The sequence below is a fragment of the Sarcophilus harrisii genome, chromosome 5, assembly GCF_902635505.1.
Source record: "Sarcophilus harrisii chromosome 5, mSarHar1.11, whole genome shotgun sequence".
NCBI classification, from domain to species: domain Eukaryota; kingdom Metazoa; phylum Chordata; class Mammalia; order Dasyuromorphia; family Dasyuridae; genus Sarcophilus; species Sarcophilus harrisii.
In genome coordinates this window covers 72,893,454-72,909,541 of record NC_045430.1, presented here as the reverse complement: position 1 = coordinate 72,909,541, position 16,088 = coordinate 72,893,454, and the positions used below count along the sequence as shown (strand labels likewise).

At 34.7% G+C, this 16,088-nt stretch overlaps 2 protein-coding genes across 7 annotated transcripts in view; one reads left to right on the top strand and one right to left on the bottom strand.

Moving 5' to 3' along the window:
* Positions 1 to 1,930, top strand: part of HELB (DNA helicase B) — a 44,137-nt gene extending 42,207 nt beyond the window's left edge. Inside the window, exon 13 of the mRNA XM_003770909.4 lies at positions 1,552 to 1,930. Coding sequence (XP_003770957.3) covers positions 1,552 to 1,656 — 105 coding nt within the window. The 3' untranslated portion in view covers positions 1,657 to 1,930. The remainder of the gene's footprint in view (positions 1 to 1,551) is intronic.
* Positions 1,931 to 3,553: 1,623 nt separating this feature from the next.
* GRIP1 (glutamate receptor interacting protein 1) overlaps positions 3,554 to 16,088 on the bottom strand; it is a 773,529-nt gene continuing 760,994 nt past the window's right edge. For all 6 annotated transcript variants that reach the window (XM_031938371.1, XM_031938365.1, XM_031938368.1 and 3 more), the window contains 2 exons: positions 10,918 to 11,064; positions 3,554 to 5,615 (listed from right to left, as the gene is read on the bottom strand). In XM_031938371.1, the coding sequence (XP_031794231.1) occupies positions 5,379 to 5,615; positions 10,918 to 11,064 (384 nt within the window). In that variant the 3' untranslated portion in view covers positions 3,554 to 5,378. The remainder of the gene's footprint in view (positions 5,616 to 10,917; positions 11,065 to 16,088) is intronic.

Sequence of the window (16,088 nt, the reverse complement as noted above, 5' to 3'; positions counted from 1 at the left end):
TAAATTTTGGGGGATTTTAATTGTTTACAGTACTGTTAACATTTGAAACTAACCTTGTAGTGAGTCTCCTTCAAAGAAATATAATTGAGCTATCAATATTTGTCATAATCCAACTTTTTTTCTTTTACAAATATTAAATTTGATCATAACATCTAGTTTTGGGGAGCCATCTTTCACTCCATATTTGTCTTAGTTTTATCACTTCTTATTGTGAATTTGACAAAGGTCAGAACATTTCTATATACAAAGATTAGAAAAGCAGAGTTTTATACAAAACTGTAAATTTCTTTTACAGATAGCTTGAGGTTTGTTTCTTTTTTAAATGTATATTAAAGCTGGTAGCATAGTAGTAGCAACACTGTCCTGTTCATCAGTGTCCTCTTCTGAACCTTTTTCTACTCCCATTTGTATATTATTAAATTTTCATTGATTTTTTTTTTTTAAGCAGCTATTAGTATTTATTTTTTTCAGTTCTTCCTTCTCTTAAGAGAAGGCGTCCCTTGTAACAAGTATAGTTAAGCAAAGTAAATCAACATATTTGTCCTAATCTGAAAATATATCTTTTTCTGTATCTCTGGTCCATTGTCTCTCTGTAAGATAAGGAAGCATGATTCATCATCACTCTTCTAAAATCATGGTTATGTTATAGCACTGTTCAGAATTCAGACCATTTGCTTTTACTTTTGTATTGTGTATGATGCACATACAATGCATCAGATACATGCATATACATCATGCATATATATATATATATGCATATACATCATATACATGCATATATATCAGATATATGCAGATACATACAATACATCAGATACATGCACAGAAACATGACTACTGATGCAAAGCTGTTATGTTTCCTGATTATTATGGCCTTATTTGATTATTGTGTTTATTTTTCAATAATAAAATATCTAAAGAGTAGTTATTCACCTTTTTTGGCTAATATGATACTTTGATCAAATTAAAGAAAGTGCTAAAATAATTATTATTTGCAATTGTCCTGTCTTCCAAGATAGAAATTTTTCTAAATTGATGAAGTATATGAATCACATTGCTTTCACTAAACATTACTGATGTTTTAATGAAAGCAAAAGGATCTTTAATTTAATTTTTATTTATTTATCTATTTCATAAATAGGTTTAAAATATTGGTCTTGTATATTTTACATTTCTTGTCATTTCTATTTCTTGTATATATTTTGTAAAGGTCATAAATGCAAGCATTTGTATTTTTATGTAACTTTTATTTATAAATATGTTCACATACTAGGAATATATGTTTAGAAATTGTTTGCAGTTGTGTGAGAAAAAATTGTAGATGATGACTATGTCTGTGTTCAGCTTATTAAACAGTATTAAAACCTCTATCTTGGTTTATAGCAATTAGTTTTAGCCCATAACTTTAAAGGATTAGGCTGTTAGGATTACTTAGAAGAGTGAAAGGGGGAAAAAAAATCACATTTTCTGATCTTCTAAGTTAGTAAATACAGCAAGATGGTTTAACTTTAGTGGCATTAACATTTTTTTTTTTTTTTTTAATTTTGACAGATGGAACAGACATCTCCACTTGTATCTGCCAGACTTCAAAATATGACCCTGAATAGCTTGACTCCCAAGCAGCTCTTCAAAACTGCAAACAGAGATGGAACTTAATTTCTAACTGAATAGAATGATTATGATGTATTTTTGTCTTTGATAAGAAAATATATAATAGTATCTTTAAATTATGATGGTGAAATTGATAAAGTGGAATATAGTAGCTACCTATCTTCTGCAGGTGGAGAAGTCTTTTGGAGCCAAGACTGGTAAATCAGGAAGAGATCAACCTGTGGGTAATTTTATTTTTAGGTAAAACAAAACAGACTTGAAAGTGTGCCTGAAGGCAGCACCCAAAATGGTGTTTAAAAAAATGTTTTGAGGAAAGGTTTTAGAATTCATTTTAAGATCTTCTTCTTCCATTCCAAATGTACTTTTACCTCTGAGACCGCTTTTTAGGCAAATAATACAGTTTAGTTTATATACCCTTGGTAGCCTTCAACTGACAGTCTAAAAGGAGGCAACCTCAAAAACATATTGGGAAAAGCCAGTATGGCATTAGAAAAGCTATTCATATGGAACATGAACATTGAATAAATGGGTAAACAAATTTTTAAAAACATTTCTTTTAAAAAAAAAAGTATTTGACTATATGGTACAATAATATTATATATCATTTTAAAATGTTTTATTGAAAGAGTAAAAAAAATGCTGAAAAGAAATGGTTTGAATTTTAACCAGTTTACAATAATAGAATATAATTTGAAGTGAATTTTCTTATCCCTTCTACCGTATCATAAAACAGTGTTTTTTTAGGGACGAGGCACTGTTTTGTAAGATAACCCATTCTGTTGTTGGTCAAATCTAATTTTGGCAAGTTCTAATCTAAATCATATTGAAACAAATTCCTTCCATTACACTCTCCAAGTGGTAATTATTATTCAGTCTTTTGCTTGAAGATCTTAAATAATGGGAACCAAGATGGCATAGTTCAACTTTGGGATAGCTGTAACTGTTATGAAGTTTTTCTTCATTCCTATATTTAGATCTGCTCTGTGGATAAACAGAGTAGATCTTACTCTTGCTCTTATAAATTTACTTCTATAAATGAAGTCTTAGAATACATTAGCATTTTTAGCAGCCATCTCATACTGTTTTGTAGTATCTGAGTTGGAAGAAATAACTGCCCCAAGAACCCATCGAGTCAAGCATATATCTGAAGATATCTTCTCTTCAGAGAAGGTAGAAGATTTTCAGGTATTTTCATACCCCCAAAATATTCATGTTACTATTATGAAGATCTTCAGAGAGAAGAAATGCACTCCCTATCTTCTAAGATAGTCTGTTGGATAACTATTTATTAAGATGTTTTGACTTGTAACAAGTCTAAATATACCTCTCTTCAATTTCCACCCCTTGTTGCTAATTCCCTAATCCCTCATTACCTATACTTTAGATATTAGACAGCTTTTATGTCTTCTGTAAGTCTTTTCTTCATCAGAATAAATGTTTTTTGAAGTCCTCAGTTCTTTTGATTCATATGACAATTAAAGTAATTAACCAGTCTGCATATGCTTTTCTTTGGACACCCTCCAGTACCAGTGTTTGTGTTTTTTCTTCATGTGAATGATTTCAAGTCAAATTCCCCCCCTTCCCCAATTATTTACTGACTTAATTTTAAAAACTTTAAAGCAGGACTTCATGATTATTTTAGTTAAATATCATCTGCTTTGTTTTGATCCATTTGCTAGTTAAATTATAGGTTAAATTCCATGTAAAATTTACAAATAACATTTCAGAAAGTTAAGAAATGTGGATAGTTTTAGTGTCTGTTTTAATAGAATTTGATGAGGTAATTACATGCTTCTATGAAACAGTTGTTAAAAGCACTGCATTACAAATACTTAGCGCTTAATTGTTGGATTGGATTGAAAGTGGGGGGAAAAAAAACTTCTACAGTCTGTTGTGGTTAAAATAATTATCCTTGTTAAAGAGGGATGGCACAATAGTTGTACCATTTTTTTTTTTTTTTTTTTTTTTGGTCAACTTTCATGGTTTACCATAGATATCTGTATTATAAAATACTTTTTTGAACTAGAATTTTAGAAGTCCTGCATTATTTGGTTTTTAAACCTCATTCATGTAAAGGAACTTAGTTTTGCATTTTATCCAATATGACCAAAGTGGATTTAGATCTCGGGTAGTTTATACTGAATGTCATACTTTGTCTTTTTTAAATTATTGTTTATTCCACTGTGTACAATTTGATTTTTTTCATACAAATTTGCAACAATTCTGAGCTCCCCAAATCATACATAGACGATAAATATCATGCTATTAAAGTATTAAATTTGTACAAAAATACTTTACAGTTTAATACTTGTTTGATACAAATAAAAATACATATTTAAGTGACTCATGATTCTTTCAGACATGATTCTGCTTTAAATTTTCTTTTCTTGCCCTGGCAGTGTTGAATGAAGGAAAACATTTGTGTGTACACAAAAGGAAGGTGAAGTTTTTCATGGAAATATGGGTTAAAGAAGATAGTTTTACTTTGTCTAAATGGTGTTTGAATTTTTAACCCAAATCAAAAGGGTTAGAAAATGGCTATTTCATTAATGAAGATTCTATAGTCAATATATAGATCTAGTTAAATTTTGTTTTTATATTTAACAGATAACAGTGATTATGGTGATTACTCAAAATATCTGAACAAGTGAAAAGAGTTGCTCAGGGGGATAAGAAGCAATTGTCACCATTTATTGCTTTGAGGGGTGGTAGGAATTGGCAATGTATTTTGTAAAATGTATTTACAATCTCTATAAGTGGCATGGCTCAGAACAAAATATATTTCAGTGGAATTCCTAAATACATGTGCTATACGCCCCTCAATCTGTCAAAACAACATATGTAGTGATATGAATTTGATTTGCCTGGCATTAAGTTGAATACACTTTGAATACACTTTATTCTTTGTTACAGATACTTAAGTTTTTAAAAAAGAAAAACAAATGAACTTAACAAAACACCCTCAGATTGAGTTTTTAGCGTACTATAGTCCCTTTTTCAGAAGTTTTCAGCTACTTAAGAAATAAACCCCATTCTTTCAAAAAAAAAAAAAAAGAAAAAAAGAAAGAAAAGTTACAGGTCCCAAGACATGACCTGTTTAGTATTTTCTTGCATAGGGAATAACATATATCCTAGTAAAATTGTTCCTATACTTGGGCAATACATTTCATCACCACCTACCATAGCCTCTTACGTGCATGTTTGTGGAAATACTTTAATATAATTTAATTTCATATCTGTACCCCTCCCATTGTAGCAGACCAAGAGTTCACAAAACACTACCCATAATAAAGCTAAATTTACAAAGAGCCTTGTTCACACAGCTTTCTGTTACATTAAGACCCAGTAACCAGCTGGTTTAAAAGTGAATTATAAGATAACTGTCATAAAGGATAGATTTTAGAAAATGAGGGTTTTTTTTTTCCCTTTCTCAAAACCAGTCATATTATGATGAAAATATGAAATTGACTTTTTAAAAGATCCTTTAGTTTATTAATGGAAGGGAAGAAAAGATCTACCTATTTTTGCTATCTTTTTTGCTCTATCATTGGGCTTGGCCTGCCATTTATCATAGTGATCACCAGAAAAATTCCAATTTTAAAAGAATAGTGAACATGAGCCATGAGAGACATTTAAAAGTCCCTGTGCTTTACAATTAATGCCACGATTGATCTGTGCCTCAAATGTCACAGATATCTCAAAGGGATTTTTTTTTTAGCACCATGTATATATTGTCCTCTGTCATTTTATAAAAAAACAAATCTTTGCTATAATGTATTAGTGGGTTCTCGCGTCTCCAGACTACCACCATGTCCAGTCTGTTGAAAGAAAGCTCTGTTCTGGTCACCCCATTCTCCACCAGGTAAAGTACGTTGTTGATCTGAGACCACCTTCTGAGAAGCCAAGGGATTTCTGCTAATAACCAGGTCCAATTTATTGCCAGATTCTGCTATGAGGGGCACGACGAGGCAGCAGTCAAAGTCTCTTGTACGGACGTGGTTAACCTGAAAGGTCAAGAAGGGCCAGTCTGTCATTTTTGAGCTTATTGTTTGAATCACAAGACATCACAGTTGAACTCCAAATATATAACCTTGAGGTGAAACCAGAAGTTATTTTAAAAGGGGTGGAGAAAAAAGAGAGGATATTATGAATACAGACAAGAGAGTATCAGAGATGATGACAAGTACCTCTCTCCAGGTTTCTGACAATCTCTTAATTAAATGGTCTTTGATCTTGTCAGTTTTTGAACTGTGGTTATATCACAATAATCCAGACAAACTGGCCTCCTCTATGTTCCCACTCAATGTGTCTCCTGTCTCCATGGCTCTGTAGTGGCCAACCCTTTTGCCTGGAATGCATTATCTTTTTACCTGTTTCTCAGAGTTCTTTACAAGAACAGCTTAGACACCATCTTCTTTGTGAAGCCTTTCTTGAACCCCTCCTGACTACTAGTTCCTTTCCTTCCAAATTACTTTGTATTGAATGTATTTATTAATTTTATATTTATGCAGTATAGATTAATCAGTAATAATTTCAGGCTTTGTACTGATAACTGTAAACAGATAGACTAGAACAGTTCCTGATTAATAATGGAATATAATTTTTGTTAATTGATGGATTGATTGATTCTTCTTTCCAGGATACTCTCCTCTTGGTTTTTGTTTGACACTGCTGCCTCCTACTTCTTTTACTTGTTTGGTTGCTTCTTGGTCTTTCTTATCTAGATCCTCATCCATTTCCCACCATCTCCAACCATTATTATTTTTCCCATGCCTCTGACCTGGAGACTTTTCCCTTTCTATAGACATTCTGTCTTGATTTTATTAGTTCCCATAGATTCAATGTCCCCCATGCAGATAGATGATTCTTCAAACTACATATTCAACAATTACTTCTCTTACTACCAGTCCTATATTATTGGTTTGGTGCTAAACTTTTCCTTCCAGATGTCCCAAAGGTGTTTTGCATTCAACCAGTCCACAATAGAATTTGTAATTTTCCTTTCTCTCCTCCCGATTTGTTGACATTCATTCCTATTACTGAAGTTCACAATCTCAGTTTGTCTTCCCTTCTTTGGCTTCACATATTTATTGGTTCTGTCTCTACTCTCTCCCATGCATCCCATTCTCTGTACTCAAATCCTCATCACTTTCTTCCCTAGACTTATGATAAACTCGTAATTGGTTATCTTAATTAAAGTTAATTCCCTCCTTTTTCCACAGAGCTGCTAATATAAGATATAGGTTTGAGCAAGTTATTTTTTTTGCTCAGATTTTTCAGTGATTCCTATTGCTTTTAGTATAAACTATAAACTCACTTTATTATTAAAACTCTTAAAAATGGGGGCAGCTAGTTGGTATAGTGGATAGAGCACCAGCCCTGAAGTCAGGAGGACCTGAGTTCAAATATGACCTCAGACACTTAACATGTCCTGGTTGTGTGACCCTAGGCAAGTCACTTAACCCCAATTGCCTCAGCACCCCTCCCCCCCCAAAAAAAAAACCCACTTAAAAATGAGGCTGCAACTTTGCCTTTTCAGTGATCCTTCTTCAAACCCTCTAAGACTTTACTTGTTCTTCCTTGATCCTATAATTTATCTACCATATCAAGGTTCACATTAGGCAAAATCTACAGAAAAACTTTTTAGTTCCCTTAGCTATTAGTGCTTCTTTCATCTCTAAATTCCCTTTTATTTAATTTTTTCTGAGTTGTATTCTTTCTGGTAAAATATAACCCTCTTGGACAGGATATGATCTGTTTTTCATTTTATCATTGTTTCCAATACCTAGTACGATACCTTGTACACTGAGGGTACTTGATAAAGGTTTCTTGAATTGTTGGTAGGGGTTGAAGTCACAGTGCAGGAGGCTAAAACCTAAGAGGGTAGTGAAGAAGATATATATATATAGATATATATAGATATAGATATATATATATATATATTTTTTTTTTTTTAAGGAATTGGAAAGGGAAGAAGTTATTAACCTTTTTTTGTCTGGGTGAAGTCTACAGATCTTTTCTCAGGATAATGTTTTCAAATGTATAAAAATATATAAAATTACAAAGGAAGTCAAACTATTTGGAATTAATAGTTACCAAAATAATTTTTTTGAAAGTAAGTTAATTGACCCCAGGTTAAGCATTTTAGAAGTAAAAGGCTTTTAAAATTTAAGGTTTAAAAAAACACCTTAATGTAAGAATTATCTGAGTATAGTATGGAAACATAAAGGAATAAGAATGGTGATATATTCTAGAAGTAGTAGGAATAGAAAGGTATAGTTTTGTCTTGGAAGGAGCAGGGACATAATCTTTTTCAAAAGAAACAGGGGAATAAAGAGATAGTTTTAGCTAGCTAATGTAGAATTAAGGAAATAGTGCTGATAATTGAAACTTTAGATTCAAAAAAGGTTGAAATGGGTCCTTTAAGGAATTTGACAATATACAATAAGTGAATAAAAGGATTATTGAGCTCAGTTAATGTTAAATTGCATGGTTTTATAATGGGCCTACTGACATATTTTCATTACTTCCTTTTAATACCACTATTTGGCAACCTGGGAAGAGAATCCGTGCTTGGAGAATGCCAGCTATGGTGGGAAGAAAAAGGATAAAGAGATTCTAGGCTTCTAAGAGGCCCTAATTTAAATAGATGATGAGATAGAATAGGGAGTAATACACTGGAAAAAGAAAAAGGAGTTAATAATGAAAGCAGAGAGCAAGTTTAATAAGTTTGAGGTCATGGGAAAAGTTGTGATTAAAAGAGAGAAGTTTGAGTTTGGTTATATAGTGATAAAGGAATCCTGAGATTCATGCACAATTCTGTTTTCTACTTCTGGTATAGGAGTATATTTAAATAAAAATTTAAAAAGAAACAGTTTTAGAATCCTCTTTAGAGAAGAAGATATTTTGTTTTAATTGATTTAAGTTATCCATGCTATCCATCCAAGAAATGAGTTTTTTCATGATGGAAACAAGTACTTAGCTTGGTTTGGATCATTTGGCTCAAGGAATCTGAGACAGGGAAATAAAGAGCCATGCATATAACTTGTGGCAAGTAACTCACAATTGAGACTGCAGTGTAGATGTAGAGAGAATGCTTCCCGTAGGTGAGGAGATTGGGCTTTTTTATATCTTAAGATTATAAGATTTTAAGAGAGGTTTTCTTGATCAAAATAGGACCAATATGTTAGTTAATGTGGGTCATTTTGTCTATCGTAGCATTAGTTTGGGGAAGTTTGTTTCTAATACAGGCTATCAAAAAAGGTGTCCTAGGTGACATCTTGGTCAGCCAGACTTTAATGTCAATTGCTTTCTAAGGAACTCTGTCATCTTAATTTCCAATAAGCATTCTAAGAGAGAAGAGGAAGTTTATGTATATAAATTAGCCTTTTTATGTAACTGAATTTGAACAAAATGGAGTCATTTTCCCTCACCTCCTGAATGTTCCCTGGAAAAAGTAGTTTATAAAGGTTGTGGATCTGCCTAGACCTTGGACTCACAGTACAGAATAACAGTATTTGACCTTGACACCTTTACATATCAAACTATATCTACATTTCTCCCACCTTGGTTAGACTGGAATTTAAAAGTAAGAATATATGGATTTTAAAATATTCTAAATTTGAGTCCCTATTGGAACAATGACAAGGTATGTTGCATTTTTCTCTATGAAGTTGTATGTAGCTTTTTAAGTAAAGCCATCTTTATGCAGTTGATCCACAATATCTTGGGCCAGTAAAACCTAGCTTCACAGCATCTTTAAGTCCATGAACTTGTATTTTTGTAGGCAATTCATCAAAAGAAGAGTGAAATATTTTGGCCTTCTGTTAGAAATATCAGGCATTATAGTTTTAGTTGCTTGGTTGGCCCTAGGGATCCTTAGCAGTGTCAGAGTGCTTCTTGATTACATAAGGGGCGTTTGAACATCTCCTTTATATGATACTGGCAGAACTTCTGAGAAAAGTTTTGCCAAAAAACATCACTTACGGCTAAATGTACCCTTTATATGTGACCAAGATCAAGAATAAAGTGATACTGGAGGAAGAAGAAGTAAAGATCTGAAATGGTATATATTGGCAGTTGTTGGCAGATGTTAAATTTATCCATAGTAACTCAGTTTATCTGGAGAGCATGTATAGAAAAGGTCATGTGAGATAACTGACCCAATGATAAAGGAAAATTTGGGAACATGTATGACGTGACACATTTATATCTAATGTCTAGGTATAGAAAGTTTCAAGGAATTATATTCTACACTTCATTATGGAACTAGGTATCAGAATAAGAGGGATCTCTGCCATTGAATGTTAGTGATTATTTTGTTATCCATTTACAGGTTTGAGGGATATTGAGTCAGTCAACATGATTTTGGAACTTGAGACAACTAAGTTGTCAGTAAACCATTATCTTGACCCTCTACCTCTTGAGGTAGCACTGACTGGGCAGAGTCCTTGGGAGAACAGAAATTACTCAGATGACAATGCCTCTTGCTATAGAAGGATCATTTACCCTAAGATTTGGTGTGAAACTATGAAAGTCTTGAAGTAGCAGATTATTCAGGACAAAATTTCAGGGGGTAAGAGTTCAAATTAGAAACACCTGGGCTGTGATTTAATTGAGAATGATTGCTTATTAGCAGGATGAGATATCCTGTGGGCTTTGCCTCTTTAGAGGGGGAAGAATTGCAGCTCACTTGAATGTTATAGGTCTTTGGAGAATATTAAACCCATTTAGTTGATCTAGGATTGATAACAGGAATTTAGGAACCACATCACTAAGTCCATTGCTTTTACCAGCCCAATACCAGAAGTCCAACACTAACCTTGCTTGCTTCTTTGGAATATGTAATTCTTAGGAATCAAAGGTCTTGTGAAATGAATAAATTCCACTGAATAGTTTTCAAAAGAGGATAGTTCTTTACTGAGAGAGATCCTATTACAGAAAGTACTATTATTCTTGTATTTTTCTTCCTTAAAACAATTTTTTTTTTTTATGGTAGAATAAATTGTTGCATCCAGTACTTTCACCTTCCTCTTGACTTAGGAGATCACTTTGTAAAATCAGGTTTTGAGGTTGTGACCAAAATGATGCCTGAGCCATGGTGATGAGAGTTTGGAGAGAGGATCTGGTGGGAAGGACTCATAGGGTTTAGATCTGGAAGGGACCTTAGAGAAGGGGAAAAGAACAGCTGAAAGGATCTCCTCGGTGGGGTCATCCTCTACTAGGCTCATGCTTATCTGGTCTTGTAAAGTTAATTATAAATTCCACCTTAGACATGCATGGTTAAAATTGAATATTTGGCTTTACCTGTAAGAGCCTGTCATAAGGCTTTAAGCCACCTAGGTCTCCTGGTCCAGTCGGGCGAATATTTTTAACATATACTCCTTTTTCCAGCAGCCCATCTGATACGCTGAATCCAAAGTCTTCCATGTCACAATCCTTGTACAAGGTTACCTGTAAAAATGTTATATGGTAAAAATACATCTCCTAGAACAAATCACTGCTTCTGAAGTTTCAAAAACACAAAGAAACTTGTTTAAATTATTTTTAATGATGTTAAGTACTACTGAGACAGCCCTTTCTTATTCAGAGAATACCCCACTATGGAGTTTGAAGTTTTGGGTTTTTTGGCCTTGGCAATTTTCAAACCATCCAGATTTAAGAAAAAGGGCACCAAAAATTCTATTCTCTGAGGGTAGCTGTCTCCAACTTCAAAGTTCAGTCACCTGCTTAATGTATTGATTTTTCTTTTGTTCTTCAATGCCAAGCTTGTTTTTAAATATTTTAACTGCCAGCAAAATTAGTGATGCATATAGGAGGAGGAATAGAAATCTTATACAAACCATTAGCATTCAACAAAGTAGGTTCAAATAGATTCCTAAACAAATTCCGTCAAAGGTGTTTTTAAGATAGCCCATGTTGAAGCCTTACTTTTAGTTCAAGATATTGCCCTTAAAACTGAGCATCTTTTTCTAGGTGAGGACATTAAAAAAAACAAAACCCCAAAACTTTATTGCCTCCTTATGCCTTTTGTGATATTTGGCTACAATTATAGTACAGACTTTATTCCATACTTATTGCTCTTACTTCCTGGAGATAGAATCAAAACATTCTCTGACTTCTTTAGAAAGAGTGAAAGAAAACCTTAGGATAGGGGGAAATTTCAATTTTCAAAAGTCCAACCCACATGTGAACAGAGAGGTATCCCTTTGTAGATAACCCGATTGTTAATTTGTTCTATACTTGTATGTGCCCAGTTGTGGGTAATACACTACTTTGTGAAGCAATGCATTCCACTTTTATAGAGATCTCTTCATTGGAAAACTTCCATCCATTGGGGCTAACATTTTGCTTTTCAAAGCCAAGTTAAACATCTAACTTCTCCGTGTGACTGGGCATCCTATTTATGAGACATGCAGTGAAACCCAATCCCATTCCAGCAAACCTTCCTCCAAATCAAACATGTAGTTTCTTTGAGCTCACTGAACCTTTCCTTGAATGCCCCTAATCTAATCAGTAAGGACAATGATTCAGTCCTCTCTACAAACCATCAGCACTCCATTCCCACCTCCAAGTATGAATTCTCTCTGAAGGCAAAGGAGTGATGGATTGGAGAACCCAAAAATCCCCATCAACGCCAGTTGTTTCTGATAATTTCTTTCCATAGACCCAGTTTTGTGCAATAAAAATCCCTACTCTTAAGTGAGTTAGAAAATGTGAATTTTGCTTTCAGTCCAGATAATTATTGACTGTGTGAGCCTGAAAAAGTCATTTCATCAAGCCTGTTTCCCTTTATATAAGATGGGCATAATAGTGGCATGCATCTCTTTGTTGGTTATGCACTTTAACACTTACAGGAATGCTACTAGACATGGTTCCTGCTGGTATTCTCTGCTGTGTCCCATTGATTGTGTTCCCACTTAATGGCCTTGGTGACCAAATATCTCATTGAGTCATTCTTGTTGCCTGTAGGTATGCCTTATGGCATACCTGTTCTCCCACTCTTTTCTTTGTTTCTCCAAGGCATGGTTGTGAGCCATTCTTCCATTTAGCTGCAATGTGACTCTTCTAATATTGTTTATGGCAAAAATGTTACGATTGATGTGATTATAGGAAGGGGACATAATTATGTTCCCTTACTGGTCATTTAAAAAGTAATCTCAGATTTAGAGTACCAATTGAGTTGATATTTACTAAAAACTCACTCCTCAGCCCCAAACCCCTTTTCTTGCCACCTAAAAATGTCACTGCAGAACTGGGGCAGGGGTGACCCACATGGCACTGAGGCTCTCATGAGCCTCCCTTCTCCCCCCAAAAATGTATCACCAGAACCTGCTTACTGGTGACATGCTTTTATATTGTCTGTTTACCAGAATCAGAAACGCACCCAAAGCTCATTTGCTTGCCTCACATGGCCTTTAAGAATGCAAGAGCACCTTGACACCGAAGTGAGGCACTAGAGTAGAGGTACTTTGTGGGATCTCCGCTGGTAATGACAGTAACTCGAGGCTTTCCTTACAGCAACCGTGTGAGGCCTGGCTAGTCACTATTCATTTTACTAATGAAGAAATGGAGGCTCAGGAAACTGAAATGGCTTCTCCATGGTCATAACCTAGTAATGTAAGAGCCAGAATGTGAATTCGGGTCTCCTGCTTCCAACTCCATTGTAGTTAGTAACTACCTGCTCGACCTCTTTCTGCTCATCTTGAGTCTAATGTGTTACATTTCAATGAAAGTTTTGGGGTGAAAGATGTACAAAGTGATTTCATTTAATAGTAATTCATCCACTTGGCCCGAGTTAACGAGGCATTAATTTCTAACAACTGTGCCACAATTTCCTAGGAAAATGCTGATCTCATGTAACAAAATGAAGTGGCATTAAAAATGGTATAAAGAATCATTCATTAAATACTCAACAATCACTCATTTGGCTCCAGAGATCAGTAGTTCATAAATGTGGGGACCACTTCCCTTTTCTCTGGTGGCATTACTTACTTCTACCTTCCACCTTTTTAATACTAACAGAGCAGCAGTGACTTCATGGCTCGAGGAAATCATAAAAGGTGACTTTTTCATATGTGCATCCTTTATCCAGACCTTGGCAATTACTGGATGATTGCTCTTTTTCTTGCTTGTCTAATGACTTACCTATTATATACATGTACTATAGTTTAAAATAATTTTTTTTTTTTTTTTTTTTGCTGACTTTCCACTGTGGTTCACAAGAATACCAAATTATCCACTATATCACATGACAGCTATTAAAATACTAGAAGGTTAGGTTTAGGGTGTGAATTTAGGGTTAGGGTTAACTGCTGGAGTCTCCTCCAAGCTGATCATCTTCCAAGCTAAACAGTCCATTAGTCTGCATTGGTTTTGGAGGGTGGGGGTGAGGCCTAGAGGAGAATAGAAAAATAGTACTTTCGGGGGTGGGGGGGAAGGAAGTCTCACCTTGACAGATAATCTAGGCAGGCATAGAAAGCTGATTCATACATCCGCAGAATAAAGCAACCCAAGTGACACACCTACTGCATGGGAAACATTTTCCAAACTTTAAAATTCTATATAAATGTGAAATGCTGTTCTCTCCCATATCCCCTGCAAACTGAGGTCCAGTTTGTCAGTGTCCATCCTATAATCTGATGTCCCAAACAAAACATAATACGTTAGAGGTTATCAAACCAGGGTAGAATAGACAAGGCTTATCCCAATTCCTTTTTCTTGTTCTTATTCTAAAAGGGCCAGCTGATTCGTTAGAATATTTTCTCTAGGCTGGAGCATCTTTATAAATCCACTAAAGTACATTATATATTATACTTTTCTCTAACCTTCCTGGAAACAAGCCATGAAGCAAAACTGCTTGCTTGCATTATATTGTACTAAGTTTCAAACAGCATTGTGTCTCTTAAAAATGTATCTTGAGGCAAGGATCAAGACAACTGATTTAGTTTTCTGTTCTGACCATATATTTCTCTCTTGGTGATCTCAGCAACTTTTCTGGATTTAGTTATCATCTCATATCTGCTTATCTAGCTAACCTCTTTGCTAGGCATCTTAAACTCAACTTATTCAACCTATTCAGCAGAGGGCTTAAGAAATTATTTTAAACTATAGTACATGTATATAATAGGTAAGTCATTAGACAAACAAGAAAAAGAGCAATCATCCAATAATTGCCAAGGTCTGGATAAAGGATGCACATATGAAAAAGTCATCTTTCTCCCTAAACTCTTCTCCTTTCCAATTTTCTCCTATATTATTGAGGATATCACTGTCCTCCCAAAAGGTTGCAATGTAAGGTCATCTTTGCTATCCTTACAATTCTCTCTCCAAGTGATTTTCTGACCATGTCTCTCCATATTCACTAAACTAGTGGTTTCCTATCAAATACAAAATCTTCTGGTGTTCAAAGTCCTTTAAAACCTGGTCAGCCTGCTCTCCTTGCTTTTAATGTATTCTTATTCCTTATCCTTCCCTCTTAAGATCTACCTTCTATCACTTTGATCCAGTAACATGCACGTCCTGCTGTTGCCATAAACTAGACACTTCATCTCCCAACTAGACACTTTTATTGTTTTCCATGCTTAGAATGCTCTTGCTCCTCATATCTGCCTTGAATTCCAACTAAATTCCCACCTCTTAGAAGAACCCTTTCTCAAACTCTTTTTAAATCTAGAGACTTCATTCTGTTTAACTATTCCCTACTCATAATATATATACATATATATAGCTTGTTTATACATATTGGCTTGTTGTCTCTTCTATTAGATTGTGATCTCTTTGAGGGTAGGACCTGCCTTTTCCTTTCTTTGTAGCCCTAGTTCAATGTCTGGCACATATTAAGTGCTTAGTAAATGGTTACTGACTCACAAAATTTTTGGAATGTTTACAGTTTTTCTGACTTGATCTTATGAAAGAGATTACATGTGCTTTCTGGAGAAATAGTAAATAAACAGCAGCAACCTAAGTGTTATAGATTCTCAGCCATGACAGTCTATCAGAAGCTGAACTAAGCCACGCTAATGCAGTAGACATAAGGAAGAAGTCGGAGCCATCTGTTCAGATAATAATGGTTTTCTTACACTATCTTTTTATCACCTGTGCTCATTCATTTTAAGATAACACCTGGGTCATCTTCGGTTTTTATCAGACCAAAAGACTTTAGTTTTGTGTGTCATTCTATATTACCAAGGGGGGTGGGGAAGGAAAGGGAAAGAACCTAGAGAGTTATCTTTCCAACTGCATTCTTCAAGCCCAAGAGGAAAAGCTTCCCTCCAAGGAACATCAGTTTCCATTGCATCCTGGATTCATTTACAAACATGGTAAACTGGGACAAAGGAGGCAGCTGCAGCCTTGCAGGGGAGAGAGGCAGCCATGGTGAGGAAAGAAAAGGCCAGCTGCTTCACATACTGTTTCCTGCTGCTTTCTGGCAAGGGTGAGAGGCAGAGCCCTTTTGAAATGAATGTTTAACAACTTCT